The sequence below is a fragment of the Dendropsophus ebraccatus genome, chromosome 8, assembly GCF_027789765.1.
Source record: "Dendropsophus ebraccatus isolate aDenEbr1 chromosome 8, aDenEbr1.pat, whole genome shotgun sequence".
Classification (NCBI taxonomy): domain Eukaryota; kingdom Metazoa; phylum Chordata; class Amphibia; order Anura; family Hylidae; genus Dendropsophus; species Dendropsophus ebraccatus.
In genome coordinates this window covers 16,152,105-16,174,428 of record NC_091461.1, presented here as the reverse complement: position 1 = coordinate 16,174,428, position 22,324 = coordinate 16,152,105, and the positions used below count along the sequence as shown (strand labels likewise).

General features: G+C 47.0%; 1 protein-coding gene across 5 annotated transcripts in view; it reads right to left on the bottom strand.

Moving 5' to 3' along the window:
• Positions 1-1,504: 1,504 nt before the first annotated feature.
• The window catches only part of ZNF384 (zinc finger protein 384), a 38,608-nt gene continuing 17,788 nt past the window's right edge, over positions 1,505-22,324 (bottom strand). Inside the window, exons 2-12 of one of the 5 annotated variants that reach the window (XM_069979914.1) lie at positions 20,339-20,429; positions 17,837-17,901; positions 17,192-17,429; positions 16,894-17,010; positions 12,916-13,213; positions 11,774-11,998; positions 8,163-8,345; positions 5,385-5,567; positions 5,058-5,136; positions 3,710-3,868; positions 1,505-2,560 (exon numbers count right to left, since the gene is read on the bottom strand). In XM_069979914.1, coding sequence (XP_069836015.1) covers positions 2,327-2,560; positions 3,710-3,868; positions 5,058-5,136; positions 5,385-5,567; positions 8,163-8,345; positions 11,774-11,998; positions 12,916-13,213; positions 16,894-17,010; positions 17,192-17,429; positions 17,837-17,896 — 1,776 coding nt within the window. In that variant the 5' untranslated portion in view covers positions 17,897-17,901; positions 20,339-20,429 and the 3' untranslated portion in view covers positions 1,505-2,326. Of the gene's footprint in view, positions 2,561-3,709; positions 3,869-5,057; positions 5,137-5,384; positions 5,568-8,162; positions 8,346-11,773; positions 11,999-12,915; positions 13,214-16,893; positions 17,011-17,191; positions 17,433-17,836; positions 17,902-20,338; positions 20,430-22,324 lie in introns of all 5 variants that reach the window. The other 4 variants (XM_069979913.1, XM_069979917.1, XM_069979916.1 and 1 more) reach the window with 4 other exon arrangements.

Genomic DNA, 22,324 nt, shown 5'->3' with positions numbered 1-22,324 from the left:
GGTGGTGAGAAGGGAGGAGGACAGGACAGGGACCGGGAGGGAGGAGGAGGACAGGACAGGTACCGGGGTGGGGAGAAGGGAGGAGGACAGGACAGGTACCGGGGTGGGGAGAAGGGAGGAGGACAGGACAGGTACCGGGGTGGGGAGAAGGGAGGAGGACAGGACAGGGACCGGGGTGGGGAGAAGGGAGGAGGACAGGACAGGGACCGGGGTGGGGAGAAGGGAGGAGGACAGGACAGGGACCGGGAGGGGGAGGGGGAGGAGGGAAGAGGACAGGACAGGGACCGGGAGGGAGGAGGAGGACAGGACAGGTACCAGGGTGGGGAGAAGGAGGACAGGAACCAGGAGGGAGGAGCACAGGACAGGTACCACGGTGGTGAGAATGGAGGAGGACAGTGACCAGGGTGGTGAGAAGGGAGGAGGAGAGGACAAGTACCAGGGTGGTGAGAAGGGAGGAGGAGAGGACAGGTACCAGGGTGGTGAGAAGGGAGGAGGAGAGGACAGGTACCAGGAGGGAGGAGGACAGGGACCAGGGTGGTGAGAAGGGAGGAGGACATGACAGGGACCAGGGTGGTGAGAGGGGATGAGAGGACAGGGACCAGGAGGGAGGAGGAGGAGAGGGACCAGAGTGGTGAGAAGAGAGGGACCAGGGTGGTGAGAAGAGAGGAGGAGAGGAGAGGGACCAGGAGGGAGGACGACAGTTACCACGGTGGTGAGAAGGTAGGAGGACAGGACAGGGATCTCAGGGTGGTGAAAATGGAGAAGGACAGGGATCAGGGTGGTGAGAAGAGAAGAGGACCGGACAGGGAGCATGGGGGGGCTGTAGCAGGACAAGGACCAGGGTGGTGAGCAAGAAAATGACTGGTAACATAATAAAGTTGGCAGGATTAGGCCTCTTGATTTCCCAGGATGTTGGAAAGGTATAGGCATTCTTTTGTTCTTAGGGACATAAGCCACCACAGGAGGTATATTAACGCCTGTTCAGAAAACATGATTGTTTGGTTCAGCTAAGCCTGCATATATATGGAGGATCGAAATTGTATAGTCAGCTTTAGAGCAATGAGAAGGTAGAAGATCGGCACAGGAATAAGGGCGGTAAGTAAAAAAACTAACTGGGACCAGGGTGGTGAGTAGGATGGGATAGCTTGACAGGGATGGAGTGGTGAAAGGTAAGAAGAACTAGACAGGGATTGGAAGGGGGGGGAGGGGAGAGAGGAGACTAGAACAGGGACCAGGGGTGTAAGATGGTAGGACAACAGAACGGGAACCATAGCAGTGAGAAGATAACAGCGACCAGGGTGAAGAGAGGAGATTGGGACAGGTACCAGGGTGGGGAGCAGGGAGGAGAACAGGTCTGACGATAACCATTTCAAAATGTACGCAGAAAGGAAAAGACCTGGTTTGAGTGTCGGGGCCTACCTAGTAGGTCCCCACGTGATATAATGTATCAGACCGCATAAAAAAAATAATAAGCTAGAGCAGTAAATAAAGCAGTGGATAGATATACACACTTTGTTCTGTATATATTTATACATAATATGAACCAGGACACAGGCGTAGCCTCCTCTCCCTGGCAGATGAGCAGAACTAGCTAATAGATCCTTTAATGCAGAAAATTGTCAATACATCGGCCACCTTCTCTCCCGAGACCGGCAATGTCAGTCTTAATATGGCCTCCACTCCTTTATCCTATGCAGTGTACCTCCAGGGAAGATGTCAGCTGAGGAAGAGCAGGAACAAGATATGGATAAAATAATATATAATACAGAACTTCCCCCCCACCTCCCGCCCTCCCCATTTTATGTAGTAGGGTATAAAATAAAAGTCCAAAAATCTTAAACCATACTTCCCTCCCATCTGTCCCATATGGGAAGTATTGCTGGCTGGGCACTGACACTGGCTATAAACACTAGGTGCATGGCATCCTCCGGGTTCAGTGACAGCGCTTGCACTGCAAGTAACCTGTATGAAGTCAATGATGGGATGCAGCGCACTGTATATAACACTGCTTGGACACTGCATTTCTCCGTGTGCTGTTAATGTATACTATGAGCAAGCAGCAAAAGTGTTGTCGTCAGGACTTCGGCCTGATCTCTGCCCGTGTTCAGGGCTCCAACAATTTAATAGCTTGTAAACCTCCATTATACTGAGGCTGGTTATGAGTCCATTATCTCCATCTCCGTAAGCCAAAGTTCGTATCCATTTTATTTTCTGTTGCTTTTTCCCCACCCGGCAAGAAAGGTCCGGTCCAGACCTTTAAGCCCTCCCCATACGTCTGGTCCGGGACCCTTCCCTCCCACAAATATTTTGTCCATTTGTTGAATAACTAGGAGCTGGCTAAATGTTCCACTTGAATGGTGCTGGTGGCCACGGTCAAACATAAGTCCTTGTGATGATCAGTCTTGAAGGGGCTCATGTCAAAGGAGCACTGAGGACCGTCGGACGTTGGGGCTTGGGACACGGGTGTGAAATGCGCTTGTGAGGTTAGGACTTGCGTAGGGGGTGGCTGCGTAGTTTCTGGAGCGTTGTGTTTCCTCATGTGTTTCATCAGATACGTCTCCTGGATAGAAGAGAACAAAATAAGTAAGTATGGAGCTGGTGTCACCATGTACTTCTGTAATAAGGAGCATCTGTAACATAGGCCGCCGCTTAAGCATCTATTAAGCAATGGGCTGGGAACTCAGGGGTTCAGTCCAAGCACTACACTTAAGGCCCTATTACACTGGACGATTACCGTGCAAAAAAATCGTTATATCTTTCAAATTTAAACGATAATTGTTCTGTGCAATTGCAGGAAACAAATCGAAAAATTGCTCGTGTGTCATTGATCGTTGATGTAGATCTGAACCTAAAATCATTGTTAATCGTTCGCTGTAATTCCACATTCGTTCGCTCAAATGCCGCACTTGTTCACTAATCGTTCAGTGTAATTGCACTTTATTTACTAATCGTTCAGTGTAATTGCACATTGTTTATTGTTTTGCTGGGATCAGATGGAGAGAACAATTATAGTAACTATGGTAACTAATGACTATTGTTCTGTGTAATATGGTGAATGATTGCAGGTTAACGATAAAGAATCTCGTATGCGATTGTTTATCAATAGTCGTTAATCGTTAAAAATCAATTAGTCTAATAGGACACTTACTGTGCCACATCATGGCCTCCATGGCTGAAGGGCACCACAAGGCTGCAGAGCCGTAACCATGTGCTGCCCCATGATACATCAATACAGCTGCTTCAAAAAGATTACAGGATCTCTATGGGGTGAGGGTCAATAAAGCTGCCAAATCAAACCTTGAAGGGGTTCTCAGCTTCATCTGTTTAACAGCAGCAACACTTACAACCAGCAATCTCAACACTTCAAGTTATGAGTTCTCATTGTCCCGTGTAAGGAAATTAGACAATAGTGCAGCTTCTGTGCAGGGATAAGGACCGGCAAACGCCGAGAAGGCTGAGATGCTGCTGCCTCTCGCTATCAGGAGTCTGGAGCACTAAATCTATCAGAGAGTGCACCACTGTAATACATCTGTTTAAGTGGAAACTAGCTAAAAATGGCACAATAACTAAGGCCCAAAACACGTAGTATTCAGGGGTTAATAGGTATCCGTGCTAAAGCCTGCAGTCCTCCAAGACCAGAGCTGAAAACAACAATACATTACACATCAAGAATCATGGAGGGGTATAATAAAAGAATATCAGCACGCACCGAAGTATATGCTCGGCTACAGATGGAACAGGTATACACTTTAGCATGCTTGACGGTGTGAGTAGACAGGTGGACCTCTAGGGAGGACGAGTCGGTGTAAGCTCGGTGACAGTTGTGGCACTTGAAGGGTTTATCTTTGTTGTGCTGCCTCCTGTGAGACTAAAAGACAAATAAACGTGAAGTTACAGAGACGGCAAAGAGACAAAAGAACAATGAGCCGAGGGCGACAAACATCACCTGTACAGAACATTCTCCAAATCTGCTATAAGAGCTCCCAGTACCTGAAGTGACCGTAATACAGTGATTGGGAGACAGCATTAAGGGGCCTACTGGTGGGACCCCGAGCAACTACACAACTTATATCTTAAATTGTACGACTCTAAATGGATTTTCCATAGCATAACAGCATAAAAGGGAAACAGACAGCCACAGCGGCAGGACATGTATTAATGTACGGTTTGGGCCATGTTCACACACACACTATTTGGCGTTAAACAATGGCCGTTGTTTATGAACATTGCTTAATTGCATAGCAGTGTATGGAATAACGGCCTTAGCGTATATACACTGTATAAACTACGGCCGTTGTTCACTGTGGCTGCACAATATAATTAACAGGTCTATTATCTACGGCCGCAGTTCGGTGAACAGCGGCTGTAGAAAGTAGGCTGTGCTTACAGTGTAGAGTGCGGCTCCTGGCTGTACTTTACACTGTGGTCAATGGTAAATTGGAGTGCGGGCACACCCGAATCTGCCCACATTCCAATTACAATTAAATGCTGTTTATGTAAGAGCCGTATCAAACAACGGCCGCTGATTTTCCCCCCTGGGAAAATAACCTTATTCAGGATTATAAACAGACGCTACTTTTTTGCAAAATCAGCGCAACCCCTGGTCTCAGGTTGTGTGTGATATTACAATCCAGCTATATTCACTTCAATGGAATAGAGCTGCAAAACCCACACCTGAACAAATGATAGGAGAGGTGATGTTTCTGGAGGAAAGCGGCCATGTTTTTCACAGTCTGGATAACCCCTTTAGGAGACAAGAGCAGCTCCTGATATATCAGCTTAGTTTTACCCAATTTCCGCGTATGAAATAGTAAATGTTTCCATTCTGTCCTTTATATGGAAGGCTAATGGCCTGTTGCCTAGTCTGCAATAGTCTGTCATCTTATATCACCAATGCATCTGTGCCAGTGACCTGATATTGTGCAGGCTGGAAAGGCTATAGGCTATATAGGTAGCAAAAGCACCAACCCTGGCATCACAGCCTCCTATAAGGTCCGTACAGAGAGTGACGCTAGGCAGAAAGCAACAACGTGTGGTGCACAACATGTGAAACCTACCTGCAGATTTGACAGCTGGGTGAAAGCCTTGTCACATCCAGGATGGACGCATTTATAGGGCCTGTCGCCTGTGTGAATCCTGCATGCAGAGAGGAAAATATAAAGAATTACATCAACATACCCATAGGCATTAGCGGCAGGCACGGGAAAGCAGCGCAAGGAGGGGAGGGGGGATGTTAATGAGGGGAGGGGTGAAATGAGCAGACAGGATGTCATCCCTCCCCTGACCCGGTTTCCATTCAGACACGTGTGCATGCGGTTGGTGGGGGGAAGGAAGGTGCATGCTGGTGTCGGGGCTCCCCCAGCTCTCTCCTCCTGCCCCCTTACCGTGTATGTTGCTGGAGGTGAGAGAGCTGGCGGAAGGCCTTCTGACAGTAGCGGCAGTTGTAGGGCTTGGCCCCCGAGTGGATGCGCACGTGCTGGGCCAGATAGGAGCTGTTGGCGAAGGTTTTGGAGCAGTGCGGGCACTTGTGAGGCTTGGACACCACAATATGCACCTTCGTGTGGATTCTGCCAGAACAACACAATGGTTGGGACAGGGACCATTAAAGAATTTAAAGATTTGCGGGAACTTGTATGAGTGTATGCAACCTGCCAATTGTCAGCACACGGACGGGGGACAATGCAATGTGTACGTGTGTGTGACACCCAAGAGGAGGGGAACAGATTCAATCTGTGTGTATGAAGCCTGACACTAGGAAATACCTGTCTCTACATAACCTGACAGTATATAGATACGCTGGGATGTTACATACACGGAGGGCAGGAAGGGGTTAACGGTCACGTGTAAATAATACAGAAACATTGGCTCATTGTAAGTTCAGCAACTTTCTAATATCTGTTGTTTTTATAGAAACCTGTACAGACCTAATAATTCTCCAAGCTGAGGCTCTTCTACAACTGTATCCCAATCAGGTAGATATGGCCGTGTGTAATAGAGCCAGCGATCAGTCATTGCATGAGAAAGCGCTCGGTCAATCGATACCTCCACCCTGACATGTCAAAAAATAGTCTGACATCTGCCGCACATCTCCCTGTGTAATAGGATATGACTAATCAACTGGTCACTGCAAGTGCCAGAGATCTGTAATTTACTTTTTTTTTTTAAATTCTCAAGTCTTTCAGTACTTATCAGCTGCTTTATGTTCTGCAGGAAGTGGTAATATTTCCATTCATGAGAGAAGGAGAGATTTTCTATGGGGATTGGCTCCTGTTCTGGACCGTTCCAGACATGGAAAGAGGTGAGAGCAGAGAGCACTGTGTCAAACATCAGGATATACGGCAGCTGATAAGTACTGGAAGTAATAGAAGTAAATTACAAGTCTCTGGCACTGGCAGTGAGCAGTTGATTTGAAAGAAATAAATAAAAATTGACAAACAACCCTTTAACCCTCTAAGTTTCCATGAGATTACATCTGCAGAACTGACAGCTAAATCTGTAGACATATTTCCCTGTGCCTGTGTGTTGTGGAAACCTGTGGACAATTCCATCACATCTGACGTGTGTTTTAGCATGGGGCCTGTGTTGAAATCCATGTCAGACCAGCAATGTGTGAACATACCCTTAGGTCTGTATGGGTTTTCGGAATTAAAAGAATGTCCACATTCATAATAGAAAGGAAAAAAGGTAACTAATCCTCTAGAGTACTTGCTTAAATGAATATAGTTTTAATTGACACCATAACAATATATATATAGAAGTAATATAAGTAATATGTCTCAAAAACAATAAACAATGTAATTATCAATTTGATCGAGCTGCAAAAGCATATGGTTAAGAGCATAGAGTTTAAAAAGTTCATACGATGTTAAAACCGCTTCGTGTGCACCTGAATTGAACCCAAACAATAAACGTACATTCACACAGTGCATTAGTGTTGTTCCACAGTATCTGCTTGGAATGATATATCACTGGTAGGATTTGGAGGTACCGATAGCTCCTAAAAAAGTGCAAATTTGCAAAAAAGAGTTGGCGTAGTACGCCTCTCATGTAACTTGTGGTGCGCCGGAGGATCCTCCGCTCTGCAGTGGAGGATCCTCCGGCGCACCACAAGTTACATACGACTCAAGATACGGCTGATACAACAGCGATCTGGTGAGAGGCGTACTACGCCAACTCTTTTTTGCAAATTTGCACTTTTTTAGGAGCTATCGATACCTCCAAATCCTAACAGTGATTTATCATTCCAAGCAGATACTGTGGAACAACACTAATGCACTGTGTGAATGTACGTTTACTGTTTGGGTTCAATTCAGGTGCGCACGAAGCGGTTTTAACATCGTATGAACTTTTTAAACTCTATGCTCTTAACCATATGCTTTTGCAGCTCGATCTAATTGATAATTACATTGTTTATTGTTTTTGAGACATATTACTTATATTACTTCTATATATATATTGTTATGGTGTCAATTAAAACTATATTCATTTAAGCAAGTACTCTAGAGGATTAGTTACCTTTTTTCCTTTCTATTATTAATTTTCAATCCTTTGGTACAGGATTTACTATTGACCTCGAGTCCATTGTAATTTAGAGAGCTCCACCATCCTCCATTTTTATTCTGAATGTCCACATTCACCTACTGCAAGCAGAGATCTTGAAAGCAGTGAACAATGAGCAGTACACAGTATCTTAGAAAGTTGCAGAACTTCATAATTTCCCCATTTTACAAAAATGACAGGGGAGCTGCTACACTGTCCTGTTTACCTGGAAGGGATCAGCTGCCTGGCGCTGTACGTGTGTGTGTGTGTGTGTGTGTGGGTGGGGGGTGTCATATCCCTCCCATCATATGCTGCTGATCTATACTAAGTCAACTCAAGTTCTGGAAAACACCTTTCTGTTTTACTAATGCTCCTCTGACTACGGTGTTATATAGAAGGGTTTCTGACTATGCGGAAGTGGGCAATTTGGTTGTCCAGACAGAGTGTCAAGAATAATAGGTGAAGATCACAAGCAGACCCCAACCAACCACAGAGGATGTGTATCCAGGAATAGGTTGTGTGCATGTAGAGATGCATGATTTGTACATTGTTAGGTGGGTGGGGTAGAGAAGGTAACATGCTGGTGTCGGGGCTCCCCCAGCTCTCTCCTCCTGCCCCCTTACCGTGTATGCTGCTGGAGGTGAGAGAGCTGGCGGAAGGCCTTCAGACAGTAGCGGCAGCTGTAAGGCTTGGCCCCCGAGTGGATGCGCACATGCTGAGTCAAGTAGGAGCGGTTGGCGAAGGATTTGGAGCAGTACGGGCACTTGTGGGGCTTGGAGACCGCACTGTGCACCTTCGTGTGGATCCTGCCAGAACAACACAAAGGTTGGGTCTGGAACCATTGTGACAATGAATGTAGTGAGGCAGGTGATCTATACAGGTGTATGGAGTGTCATCATGGTTATACAAGGTGGCTCTGTCTAGTCCCTACTATACCATCCTGTGATTTATTCGTTCAGCTTCCTCAACTACATACAAAACTATATATTGTCGCAGCTTGTGGTGGACGTGAAACATGACTGTGTCTTCCTATAGTCCCAGTTACTTAGGTTTTATTTTATACAAACTGTGTAGCTCGTCTATTTAATTTCTGCATTTACTACAAAGCCCTGCGAGTCCCGCACCTGCGGTCGGCAACTTGTGCATCTTCAGCTATTGTAAAAACTACAATAGGAGACAAAGGGGGAGACAAAGTGGTCTCAATCCTTAAGACAACTTGCTGCCTTGAACCACTACATTGAGTCATTTGGAAAATGGACCAAACACAGTTTAGCCTTAGTTTGGCCCATTAAAGGAAAGTGGACAGCACAGATACGCACATATACCGTGCAGACAGTGTCCCATCGCTGTTCACACGAGCAATCTGTACTTACTGTCCGTGGTGCTCTTTGGTCTGGTGTCTTCATGAAAAACATTCTGTATTTCTAGGCTGACAGTGTCACAGAGGTGTGTCTCCAACACTGGCAGCACCCGCTCCACCCGATACTATAGCTTCAGCCCCCCCAATGATGATCGACAGCAGAGGACGGGGGGAAAGCTACAGCCATTGGATGGACAGCGGGGCGGGCGTTGTCAGTGTCAGCCCAGGAATAAAGAACATTTTTCATAAAGACGCCAGATCACAGAGCAGTATGGACGGTAAGTATGCACTGCTCATGTGAACAGCAATGGGAAACTGGAAACATGGTTATGTGCATATGTGCTGTCAGTTTCCCCTTTAAAGTGTCACTGTCATTGTAGGAAAATTTTGACATGTCATAGAGACATCATAGAGACATCATAGAGATTTGTCAAACTTTTCGATTGGTTCAGGTCTGATAGTTTAAACCTGTACCAACTCGGGAGAACAAGCCGGGAGAAGACCGGGCTAAGCACTGTCCTCTCCTGGCTCTGTGTCACCTGATCAGTCCGGCTCATAATATAAGTCTAAGGAGCCTGAATGATTATGCTGACAGAGAGCGAAGAGAGGACGTGTTGCAGCGCAGTCTTCTGCCTCCTCGTTTTCCCGATCGGTACAGGTGTGAACACTGAGACCTGGACCAATCAAATGATGACAGTGACACTTTAAGTCAAAGGACGTCAGCCTCCTGTTCTGACACCTTGTTGACACAGAGTTTAACCAAAGTGCAAATTCTCCTGGATCATCTATTCCTATAGCTCTGTGATGTGGTGTGGTGCTCCTCTGTCCTTCCTCATGGAAATGTATGTATAAATAGCCATCTGGGTATTACCAGTTTGGAGTGAGTTCCTACATTGTTTGACACTGTCAGCTTTAATTCGATGGTCTTACACCGTATAGGGTCACGCTCCAGACTGGTAACAGCCAGTTGGCTACTTAGACACACATTTCCACAGAATACAGATGTTAAAGAATTGTTCTCTCATGAGGAACGCATCAGGAGAGGCCACAGCTCTTCTATATACAGATGTTCAGACACCTTTTAATGCTGTCAGCTAAAGATCTGTCCATCTGACACACAAAACACACACTCACCCAGCTTGGCTGATCGTGTGTTTTTAGGGGAGTAAGTTGCAGCAATACAGCTCTGGCAGTGGCTCATCTCCAGGGAGACACACCGTACCGGCAGGTTTCGTCTGACTTTTGTGGGGTCTTTCATTCTGCATGGCACATCTCTGTGTTGAACACTGAACTAAGTATAATATACTGTAAAACTATTTGTCGGTAATGTAGAAATGAAGCACTCCATTCAAAGTGTACAGACTACCTCCAATGGCAGATGTATATTCTGGGATCATATTTTCCCACAACCTTCACTACCATAATGGCCCAGCCTTATAGATGGAACAATGTCAAAGAAAACAGATTTGCTAAAAATGGATCTGAACTTCAAACTCCTGCGTGTACATGTGACAACTTTCTAACCCTGCAATGTACATGGTGAAGCGTGGATGTCTATAGTGTGTAAAGAGACAAAGGGAAAGGGGCTGGGGACCTGTGAGTCTGCTGTGTGCTGCACCTACGCTGATGGACCAATAAGCAACTGTTAGTGAGAAAATGAGACATGGTATCTGTATGCAGCAGATATGGAGGAGATGTAAACATGGCTGAGAGAGAGAGGAAAAGCTTCTATGGGATTGTGGTGATGGAAAGCAATGACTAGAGATACAGAAAGGGAGCAGGAAGGCAGAGAAAAGCGCAGTCCATGTGATGGGAAAGTGAGGAGCAATATGTAGAAGATGAGATGAAAACGGGGGAGGGCAGAGCGAGATGAGCAATGGGAGAGGGAAAACTGTGCTGAAAGGTAGGATGAGACATGCCAGCTGATGTAGGGGAGAGCAAAGACTGAGAAAGCACGCCAACATAAGGCAGATATGGCTGTGAGAAGAGACAACTATGGGCCAGTGGGTATAGCAAGCAATACTGGGATGGCTGGGGGCCAAGCGCAATGAGGGGAGAAAACACTGCAGATGAGAGAATGCGTATTACTATGGAGGCAGAAGAGTAAGGTCACCAGGGATATGGGGGGGCAAACAAGAGACAGTATAGTAAGTGAAGGTAACAGGGGACAATGCGGAGGGAGAAAAAAAATATAGGACATAAAATAGGAGAGAATAGACAACACTGTGGAAGAAGGAGGAGGAGGGTGGAGAACAGGGGCAAGTTATGGAGACCAAAGCAGAACAAAAGGACAAAGGAAGTAACGCCACAACATAAGGACAGAGAGAGGGGGACTACATAATGAGACAAACGTGATAGAGAGATGACAATGTCTCAGTGCTGTGTACAAGGACACATGGCACGCTGTATAACTGTTGTGTGAATGGAGGAGGGAGGAGACATGCGACACGATGTCCGAATGGAAACACTCCCTGTGTGACACAGACTGACTGGATGTCCTAGAATGACATCACATTCACATATATCTACCTGCTACTACCACTGCAACCCTCAGAAAGCATCCGCTGAACAGAGAGCATATATAAGAATATGGCAGCTGTGTCATTCTATCATCTGTGTGCGGAGGAATCGTCAAGTACATAATAGGAAAACACCCATGTATCCTGCACAAGGTCCAATCCTAAACTGTGTGTAGTAAAGAATCCAACCAATGAGCCTAGTTATGTATAGCGTGAAATGATTATGACAGTGGCGGCCTAAGACCAAGACCCCTATATAGAATTGAGAACACACTGTGCAACTCTGCTCACATACTACATTTTCTCCCTATCTCTGCCTCCATTACAGCGATTATTTTGTTACTTGCCCTCTTACCGTGTGTGCTGCTGGAGGTGAGACAGCTGACGGAAGGCTTTCTGACAGTAACTGCAGGTGTAGGGCTTAGCCCCCGAATGGATCCGTACGTGCTGAGCCAAGTAGGAACTGTTGGCGAAGGTTTTCGAGCAATGAGGGCACTTGTGGGGCTTGGCCTCTGTGTGAGACTTGGAGTGAATCTGCATCTCGGATTTGGAGAAGAAGGTGATCGAGCACATCCGGCATCTGAAACAGGAGAGCGGTGACTGTTAACTCAACGGCTTATATTATAGGAGGGGTGTGATGGAGGAATTCAGGAGAAGGTGCAGATGACATACACATCACCACAGAAAAAGTCTGACTGACTATGTAGTATACAACTGAAAGACATAATAGCGCCGGTGTCAGTGGTGTCAAACTCGGACTCTGCAGCTGTTACAAAACTACAATTCCCATCAAGCCTGGACAGCCAAACCAACAGGGCTCGACTGATGTAAAAGGGTCGAGATTTCCTGATAATGAGCAGTGGATGAGAGAGAAGGGGGGGGGGGGGGGCGGGGAAAGTCTCTTTGAATGCAGATAATGGCATATTTGCCTAATAAACCAAATTACAAAAAGTTTCTTAAAAATCGCCTGGACTATTGATTTCTGCAAAAAAATAAAAATTAAAAAAAAAATACTTTAACTGATAAAATAATCTAGGTATTAGATTCCATTAGAGGTGGTGTCCAGCTAGCAAATTGAACTTACGAGGAGTATTCCAATGTCTAAAAGTTATCCCCAATCCACTGATGTGCATAAGGGAGAACTTTTAGAGATGTTAAAAGAAGTTATCACTACAAAAACATGGCCGCTTTGTTCCAAAGACAGCGGCACTCTTGTCTCCAGTTCAGGTGTGGGTTGCAATTAAGCTCCATTCACTTCAATAGAACAGTGTTACAAAACCTGCACCCAAACTGGGGACAAGATTGGTGCTGTCTCTGGAAGAAAGTGGCCATGTTTTTGTAGCACTGGATAATACTTTTAAACTGGTGGCAGATTCCCTGATATTCTCTTTGTAATAGACTACTAGCTCATAGTGAATGTCCTGAGTGGAGAACCCCTTTCTAAATATTTATATTGCACTATTACCCTACAATACAACTCCACAGTGGTGTTATTACCGATAGGTCTTCCCATCTTTATGGTGATCCTCATCATCTTCATTAGACAAGTCATAGGGGTCATGCAGCTCGGGTAGTGTAGGTTCTGGGATTCTCTTCTTCTTTCTCCCACGGCCTGACTTTTGGACACCCACCTCAGGGATCTTGGCCTTGGTAAGCTCAGACACAACTTGTAATGTTTGGGAGCCTGGGAGGGTAGACACAATCATGGTGGAAGGGGCAGAAATAGGAAAGGTTTGACCAGAAGAAGACGGCGTAGTCACAAGAGATCCAGAAGGAGACGTGATCACCAGGCCAGCTGTGGAGGAAGAGAAGCAACATATGTGACAATGGCTACAAGGCTGTATGCTGAGATTAAATATACAGTGTATATCTATATATACACATTTTATATATATATATATATATATATATATATATATATATATATATATATATATATATATATTATACATACATATATATATATATATTATATATATATATATATATATATATATATATATATATATATATATACACACACACAGGTAGTCCTCGACTTACGTCAGTGATCCGTTCTTACGCTGCGTTGTAAACCGAATTTCGATGTAAGTCGGATCATATGTTCATACAATACTGTACCATAACAACAGTACTGTCCTGTAAACACAGCCTATCCTAACATAGTACCCTACATAATTATCAATATCCTCAGTCTAGAACCGCATAACTGAGTACTGTACCAGTATAGTATTGTACTGTATTCTTCTGCCGCTGCATGTATTCGAGTTACGTCGATACCGTGTAAGTCGGAATAAGGCGTCGAATAAAGCGTTGTAACCACGAAACGATGTAACTCGAGACCGTTGTAACCCGAGGACCACCTATATATATATATATATATATATATATATATATATATATATATATATATATATATATATACACACACACTAATAATCAATTTATAGAACACCAAACTTTACCCAACAATATATCTGCTGCAGAGAGAGTACTTTTCTTTCATTTGTGCTGATTTAGTTCTATTTATGTTCGCTTTCAAAAGTCGGCAGGTTGCCCATAGAAACAGAGAGCATTTTATCTGCACCCCCACTGTCAGACCACACGGCTCAGATGTACCCATGTGACGCCTTACACAGTGCTCTCTGCTGACATCTCTGTCCAAAACAGGAACTGTCCAGAGCAGGAAAGGTTTTCTATAGGGATTCCCATAGAAAACAGTTCCTGTCTCGGCCAGAGATGTCAGCAGAGAGCACTGTGTCAGACTGAAAATAAAACATTTCCTGCAGGACATAAAGCAGCTAATCAGTTTGGGAAGACAAGAGATTTTTAAATAGAAGAAAATTACAAATCTATATAACTTTATGACACCAGTTGATTTGAAAGAAAAAGATTTTCGCTGGACAACCGCTTTCACCTCTCCCACCACGCATTGCTTTATATCAGAAAATCCTGCTTCAGACACCTGAAATAGGCCCGAGACACTAATAAATGGAGGTTCACAGCTGAGCATGTGGATGAGACCACTGTGCAGAATGGGGACTTGGGGCCCTTGTTTCACACGTCCATAGTTCTGTCAGGCAGGTCCTAGTATGAACCCGTAATTGCGACGTGGATCACTATTTATTTGGAAGTCCGTGCACTGCGGACAATTATGGATGCACATTCCTCAATTATAAGCGTATGAATAAGGCCTTTGCACATTTATGACCTAATAAAAAGGTCAAGATAATAAAGAAAAAGGCTTGATGTGGCTAATATCTACCAATTTTCCAAGCCAGTGCTACAGAGTAGAAACTTATCAGCACTATAGATAAAACTCACTTGCTGATAGCCCCCTATTACACAGAAGACGCTGAGGAGGAAGATATGTCTCTTACATTCCTCCTCTGTGCGTTCCAGTGCAGTTAGTTTGCTCCACGGAGCAGTGAGACCATTAGGAACACTACCCCTCACCCATAGCGCTGATCTGTCCCCCTCCCATTCATTATCATTAGCTGATCAGGTGGGCAGTGCTCCTAATGGTCTCACTGGACCATGCAGCAAACTATTAAATGTATTGGAATCACGCCGAGGATGAAGGTAAAATACATACCTTCCTCCTGGGTGTCTCCTGTGCACAATAGGGGGCGATCAGCAAGTTAGATATTCCTTTTTATTGCAACAAAACGTAGAACAGCAAGGAGCTGTCTATTTAAAATGTCTGTCAGCAGCTTTGATGCATTTGACAACCACAAAGCAGCAGGCGAAGCTGGTCTTGCCACCAAAAGGATAGACACCCTGACTGACCCTACTGTCATTGTGGTCTGTCTGAAATTTCACAGTGGCTAGTAAACGATGGCGCAAACCCTGTGTGTACCTCACATAAGAGCTGGCAGAATGCCGCACACTGGACACAAAACTGAGGTTGTTTGGTGGGGCACAGTGTCCTTATGTACAGTCATGTTCTTACCCACAGGAGATGTACATAGTACATAAGGTATATACACAATGTGTGTGAGGAGTGTACTAAGTGTATGAATTTCTGTGGTGTAGACTGCACAAGGGTCACTAAAATATCCCAGATCAGACCCCCCCTTTAAAGGGCTACTTTCTTTTAAAGCAACTGGTGTCAGAAAGTTATACAGATATGTAAATCAAGATACCCAGTACTTATCAGCTGCTGTTTGTCCTGCAGAAGTGGTGTATTCTTTCCAGTCTGACACAGTGCTCTCTGCTGCCACCTCTGTCCAGAGCAGGAGAGGTTTTCTATGGGGATATGCTGCTGCTCTGGACAGAAAGATTATACCACTTCCTGCAGGACACACAGCAGCTGATAAGACTGGAGATTTTTAAATTAAAGTAAATTACAAATCTATATAACTTTGTGACATCAGTTAATATGAAAGAATTGCTGGATTACCCTTTAAGGGTGCGTTCACACGTACAGTATTGGATGCGGATTATACGCTGTGAGAAACTCGCAGGTAAATCCGCAGCGATCCTGAGTTGTATGTTATTGAATGGTATTGTGTAATCGCAGCGTATTATGTGCATCGATGCGAGTTTGCTGCGGTTCGGTGCGAGTAATCCGCAGCGATACTGTACGTGTGAACGTACCCTTAAAGGACACCTGTCACCCCCCGTGCCGGGGTGACAGGCTCTGGACCCCCTGTTAGACCCCCCTATATTTACGTGATCCCGCCAGGTCCCGCTTCCTGAGTCGGCCGGGTCCCGGAGATATCAGCTCCCGAAGCCCGGCGCGCGCGCTGACAGCAGAGTCAGGCGCCCATAGAGAATGAATGGGGAGTCCGATGCTCCGTCATTCTCTATGGGCATCGGACTCATCTCTCAGCGCGCGCGCCGGGCTTCGGGAGCTGATATCTCCGGGACCCGGCCGACTCAGGAAGCGGGACCCGGCGGAATCACGTAAGTATAGGGGGGTCTAACAGGGGGTCCGGAGCCTGTCACCCCGGCACGGGGGGTGACAGGTCCTCTTTAAGCATATTTGGTTTGCAAAAATAAGTTTGGCATATATATATATATATATATATATAATATATAATATATATTTCTACCACATATCTAGAAGCAATGACTAGCAACTTTTACCTTGATTTGAAAAGCCATAGAATCTGTTGGCCACACGCAAGGCTACATTCACATTTGAACAGTGGGTATAAGCAGTATTTTTTTGTTTTATTTTAGCAGGACTCAAAAGCTCAGCCACATGTGCCCTGGAGTCCTACAACCCCCCCAAAGAGTATACCCCTGAAAATGGATTAAATGTAGTCAATACTCAACTAGGTTTGGTCTACTGAACTGAATAGGTCTGGTGCAGGTACACCGTGGTACACCATTCTGCCAGTATACGTCAAATGTGAATGTAACATAGGATAGCTGTAATTCATCTCCCCCACAGCATGAAAAGTGTAAGAAAGAAGACTGCTTGCAAATATCTTAACAAAGGAAATACTCCTAATGTCAGACACTCACTTGCTGTCATGAGCCCCGTTGTGGGGACAGGCAGGACGGTGATGTTCTGGGTGACAGACGCCTGACTGTGAGGAATCCCATGAATCTCCACCTTGTTGTCTCCAGCTACGCTTATGCCTGTGGGTAGGGACACGGACGTGGGTACCGTCAGCTGAGTGGGATAGTGTGAGCCCCTAAAAATTATATTTGGCTCCTAAAATTTTTCAGATTAAAAGCCAAAAGGCGCCTATGTGATTGTTTAACAATCTGAATCAGTGGATTGAAACGCAACTCGATAACCCTAATGTCTGACACTCACTTGCTGTCATGAGCCCCGTTGTGGGGACAGGCAGGACGGTGATGTTCTGGGTGACAGACGCCTGGCTGTGAGGGATGCCATGGATCTCCACCTTGTTGTCTCCGTCTACGCTTATGCCGGCGGGTAGGGAGACGGACGTGGGTACCGTCAGGAGAGTGGGGTAATGCGAGCCTAGGTTGCAGCCCTTTTCTTGAATAAGCTGCTCCTTTACTTTGTTTAGGAACATAGAGTTGTCAATCTGCTAAAAAACAAACAAACAAATTATATTATATGATGGCCCTTACGTGCCCACCATCATACTCCTCATTACTACCACAGATCTAATGGCCGAGAAGCCTGTGACTACTGTCCTATTACACAAGGTGATTATTGGTCAATGATCGCCCTGGGTAATGGAGCCAGCCATCAGATGATGAACCAGCAAACACATGTTCAATGGCTGCTCAGGCCATTCCAACTTGCTGAGGAATCATTGGTCATTGGCCGCACATCTCCCTGTGTTATAGTAGATGAGCGGCTGGCAAGGGCCTGAACAATAATCCAGCAATCGTTCCTGTGGCCTGGCCATACGACTGATCGTGCCTTGTAAAAGAGCGCTGATGACAGAATTATCCAGTGTACAGTACCATCACTACTTCATCTTACCTGTCCAGAGACCGTGGGGACGGCTGGCCAGAAATAGGAGTTAAAATGAGACTCCTCCATGGCTCCTGAGAAGAGAGATAGGAGTCAGGGTTCATGGATAACAATATACATATGGGGCACAGGCATATACATAAGGATGACAGGAGAGATCTGATCACACACTCGGCCCTGCCACAAGGAGGTGTAAAAGTGCCTCACCTACTTCTCTATAAAAAGCTCTCAGAGGCTACTTCTGGGTAGTGTACCTCTTGGTGAGAGCCCTCTGACTGCTAGACATGTCTCTACAATGAACTCAGACATTGTATCCAGCTGACAGATACTGTTGCCACTGTTGTTGTGTCATGAACTGGACTGCTTCAGACTTGGAGCCATATGGCCTTCAGTGATGAATCCAGGTTCTGTTTAAGATTTGACCATGGTCGGGTTGGAGTGTGGAGCCTCGTGGTGAGTGCTTCAATCCTGTCTGTGCTGTGGAGTGACAAACTGCCCCCTGCTGGTGTGATGATGTGGGGAGGACACGCTGCCCCCTGCTGGTGTGATGATGTGGGGAGGACACGCTGCCCCCTGCTGGTGTGATGATGTGGGGAGGACACGCTGCCCCCTGCTGGTGTGATGATGTGGGGAGGACACGCTGCCCCCTGCTGGTGTGATGATGTGGGGAGGACACGCTGCCCCCTGCTGGTGTGATGATGTGGGGAGGACACGCTGCCCCCTGCTGGTGTGATGATGTGGGGAGGACACGCTGCCCCCTGCTGGTGTGATGATGTGGGGAGGACACGCTGCCCCCTGCTGGTGTGATGATGTGGGGAGGACACGCTGCCCCCTGCTGGTGTGATGATGTGGGGAGGACACGCTGCCCCCTGCTGGTGTGATGATGTGGGGAGGACACGCTGCCCCCTGCTGGTGTGATGATGTGGGGAGGACACGCTGCCCCCTGCTGGTGTGATGATGTGGGGAGGACACGCTGCCCCCTGCTGGTGTGATGATGTGGGGAGGACACGCTGCCCCCTGCTGGTGTGATGATGTGGGGAGGACACGCTGCCCCCTGCTGGTGTGATGATGTGGGGAGGACACGCTGCCCCCTGCTGGTGTGATGATGTGGGGAGGACACGCTGCCCCCTGCTGGTGTGATGATGTGGGGAGGACACGCTGCCCCCTGCTGGTGTGATGATGTGGGGAGGACAGGCTGCCCCCTGCTGGTGTGATGATGTGGGGAGGACAGGCTGCCCCCTGCTGGTGTGATGATGTGGGGAGGACACGCTGCCCCCTGCTGGTGTGATGATGTGGGGAGGACACGCTGCCCCCTGCTGGTGTGATGATGTGGGGAGGACACGCTGCCCCCTGCTGGTGTGATGATGTGGGGAGGACAGGCTGCCCCCTGCTGGTGTGATGATGTGGGGAGGACAGGCTGCCCCCTGCTGGTGTGATGATGTGGGGAGGACACGCTGCCCCCTGCTGGTGTAATGTGGGGAGGACACGCTGCCCCCTGCTGGTGTAATGTGGGGAGGACACGCTGCCCCCTGCTGGTGTAATGTGGGGAGGACACGCTGCCCCCTGCTGGTGTAATGTGGGGAGGACACGCTGCCCCCTGCTGGTGTGAGAACACACTGTCCCCTGCTGGTGTAATTTGGGGAGGACACACTGCCCCTTGTTGGTGTAATGATGTGATGAGGATACACTGTCCCCTGCTGGTGTGATGTCGGGAGGAGACACATCCCCCTACTGGTGTGATCATGTGGGGAGGACACATTGCCCCTTGTTGGTGTAATGATGTGATGAGGATACACTGTCCCCTGCTGGTGTGATGATGTCGGGAGGAGACACATCCCCCTACTGGTGTGATCATGTGGGGAGGACACACTGCCCCTTGTTGGTGTAATGATGTAGAGGACACCAAACAGGACAGTGGTCACCCCTAGTAGTGATAAGAGTCACTAACAGCTCTGTGATATGAACAGGAGATCCTGCAGCCCGGTGTTGTCTCTCATGGCTCCTGGCTGCAGGATAATGGTCACCACACACACACGGGTTTCTCATGACATAATTTCAGCAACCTATGAGTATACAGGATCTGCAGGCCCAGCGGTAACATCTGTGGACAAAAGGCAGGACCTGTATGCCCCATATCCAACCGTATCTCATCTGGTATACAGGCTTCACGACTCCCGGAAGGATGCTAGCGCCTCCGCTCACTGGCTCCTCCATATACTTATCCTTTTGCTCTCATACTGTGATCACTTCCATCTATCACCATTACAGTCACACACAGACAGCTTCATATCTCCTTCTTGGTGCATTATCTTTTCTCTGTGTATAAGCCGGGCCCCTCCATAGCAACGCAGGAGCAAAAACCCACAGACATAAAACATGACGACACTCTCATGGCCCATTCAGAAACGGGGAGAAACATACAAAGTCCATCGCTTTTGGCCGGATGTGAACCCAGGACCCTGGTGCTGGTAATATAACATAGCTAGAGGAATAAAGATGGCGGCTTCTCACCCCTGCGCGCTCCTCTGTGGCGAGTCTCTGCAGAGCAGACGAGGGAGAAGAGTCTTCTGATCAGTTCATGAAGGAGGTCTGAAGAGGCAACCTGCGAACGGAGAAGAGAACTGGGTGAGAGGTGGAAGGTTCGGCACCATCGGTGTATAGGGGTGCGTTCACACACAACAGGCCGGCTGTAGTCCTAGGACTGTCACTGCGGTTGTTATTGTAACAGGAGCGGCCATAGAGATGTAAGGGACGGACCCAGAAAGTGTGCGAGGATCCCCCGAGGAGGCCATGATTATAGGAGAAGGAAAATAGACATTTATTACGGGTAACGCTTACAAAATGTTTCCATCTAACAAGATAACACTGGGATATAGATGGTTCTCCGCCCCAGCCTTACTACACCAACAATACCAGTATGTGTAGCTGCCGGCTTCTGGCCCTTATACTGCTGCCTGCTGGGGGTCTCCGCACCCAGACCCTATCCTGAGATAAGGGAAATACTAATAGGGCTGACTAGATGGAACCCCACCAATCACAAGAAGCAGGGTCACGTAGGTCAATGGCGCAATAGAATGAATGCTTGGCCACTGCTCCGTTCCCTTCCTATGTGACTAGTGAGGATAGCCGTGTATACTCTAAGGGTACTATCACATGGAACGATAATCCTTATCCGCCTGATTATCATTTCAACCGATGACAGCGATCATCGGCTGATCGTTGATATAGGTTTCGACCTATAATTGTCAGACACCGACCGCACATCGCTACGTGTAATAGGGCGGTCCCGGCCAGTGATTGGCTGAGCGGCCTGTCAGCTCAGACAGGCTGCTCTGAAGCTGGAGTGCGTGGGACCCAGGGAGAAGCCCAGAGCAAGAGAAGCCCTGGACCATGGATAGGGAATGTATGCAGTTTAAGCAAGGGCTGCAAGGACATCGGTAAAAATGTCCCTGCAGCCCTCGTTAAACGATTATTACACGGCCCGATAGGCTCCTATGGAGCTGCCGGAGAGAGCCAAGTACAGCGCTCTTCTGGATTACTGTGGATAGGAGAAAAGTTGATTTTGCATGGACAACCTCTTTAACATGGCAATAAGTCTTTAAGTTTTTGGAGGGCAGCTATTCGTCCTGTGCAGCCCATACATATCCCTGCTCAGTATGGCTGAGTGTGCATGTATATAAGCCACCGTCAGACAAATCTTCTTATAGTAGCGAGTCGGATTACCCCGTATACACAGGATATTTTGTCTGCTCTTATGTATAGGGGTATTTGGTGTATGATCAGCTGGGGGGTCTGACCCTCTTCTAGTGAGTAGTACAAGGGGTTGGGATGCTGTCGTAGGTAACAGTAATAGAGTCCTATGTGCAGACAAGATGGTGGTCGCCATACATTGCCAGCCTATGTCCACAAGGGAGAGAAGCGTCACAGCCCCTGATCACATTATCGCAGATGCTCGATGGAGAATCTGACAAAATCAAATTTTTCTTTTAACTTCATAGAGAAACAATAAGGAAAAATAGCGGCTGCCGGTCTCCCCCTTTATACTCCGTGTTTAATCTAATTCTCTGCGGCGGATAGCGATCTGCGGGGCGAGCGGCGGATAAGTGGCTTACAAGCCTTCATTTATTATTAAATGTCAGCCGTGAAGAGCGGCGCTTCTATCACCCGGGTGACATTATCCTTCACACCGCCAATATCTATATCTGCGCCATCCATTATTTACTCCGCCATATAGCGCTAGATGTTATACCGCCGCACATAAAGGCATCGCTTGTCAGCTCTGCATACACCAATGAATATTTAAAGACGTCGGCCTGGTATTCATGCCTCCTGTGGTCACAATTCTTTAATAGAGAAGACAGGGAACAGTATAACACGAGGGCGGGGGAATCATCGCAGGAAACGTACTATATAACTATGAGAGACCAAAACACAGCTGCTATCTTCTGGTAACAGCGCTACAACATGGCTGTATTTAAGTGAATGGGGCGGAGCTGG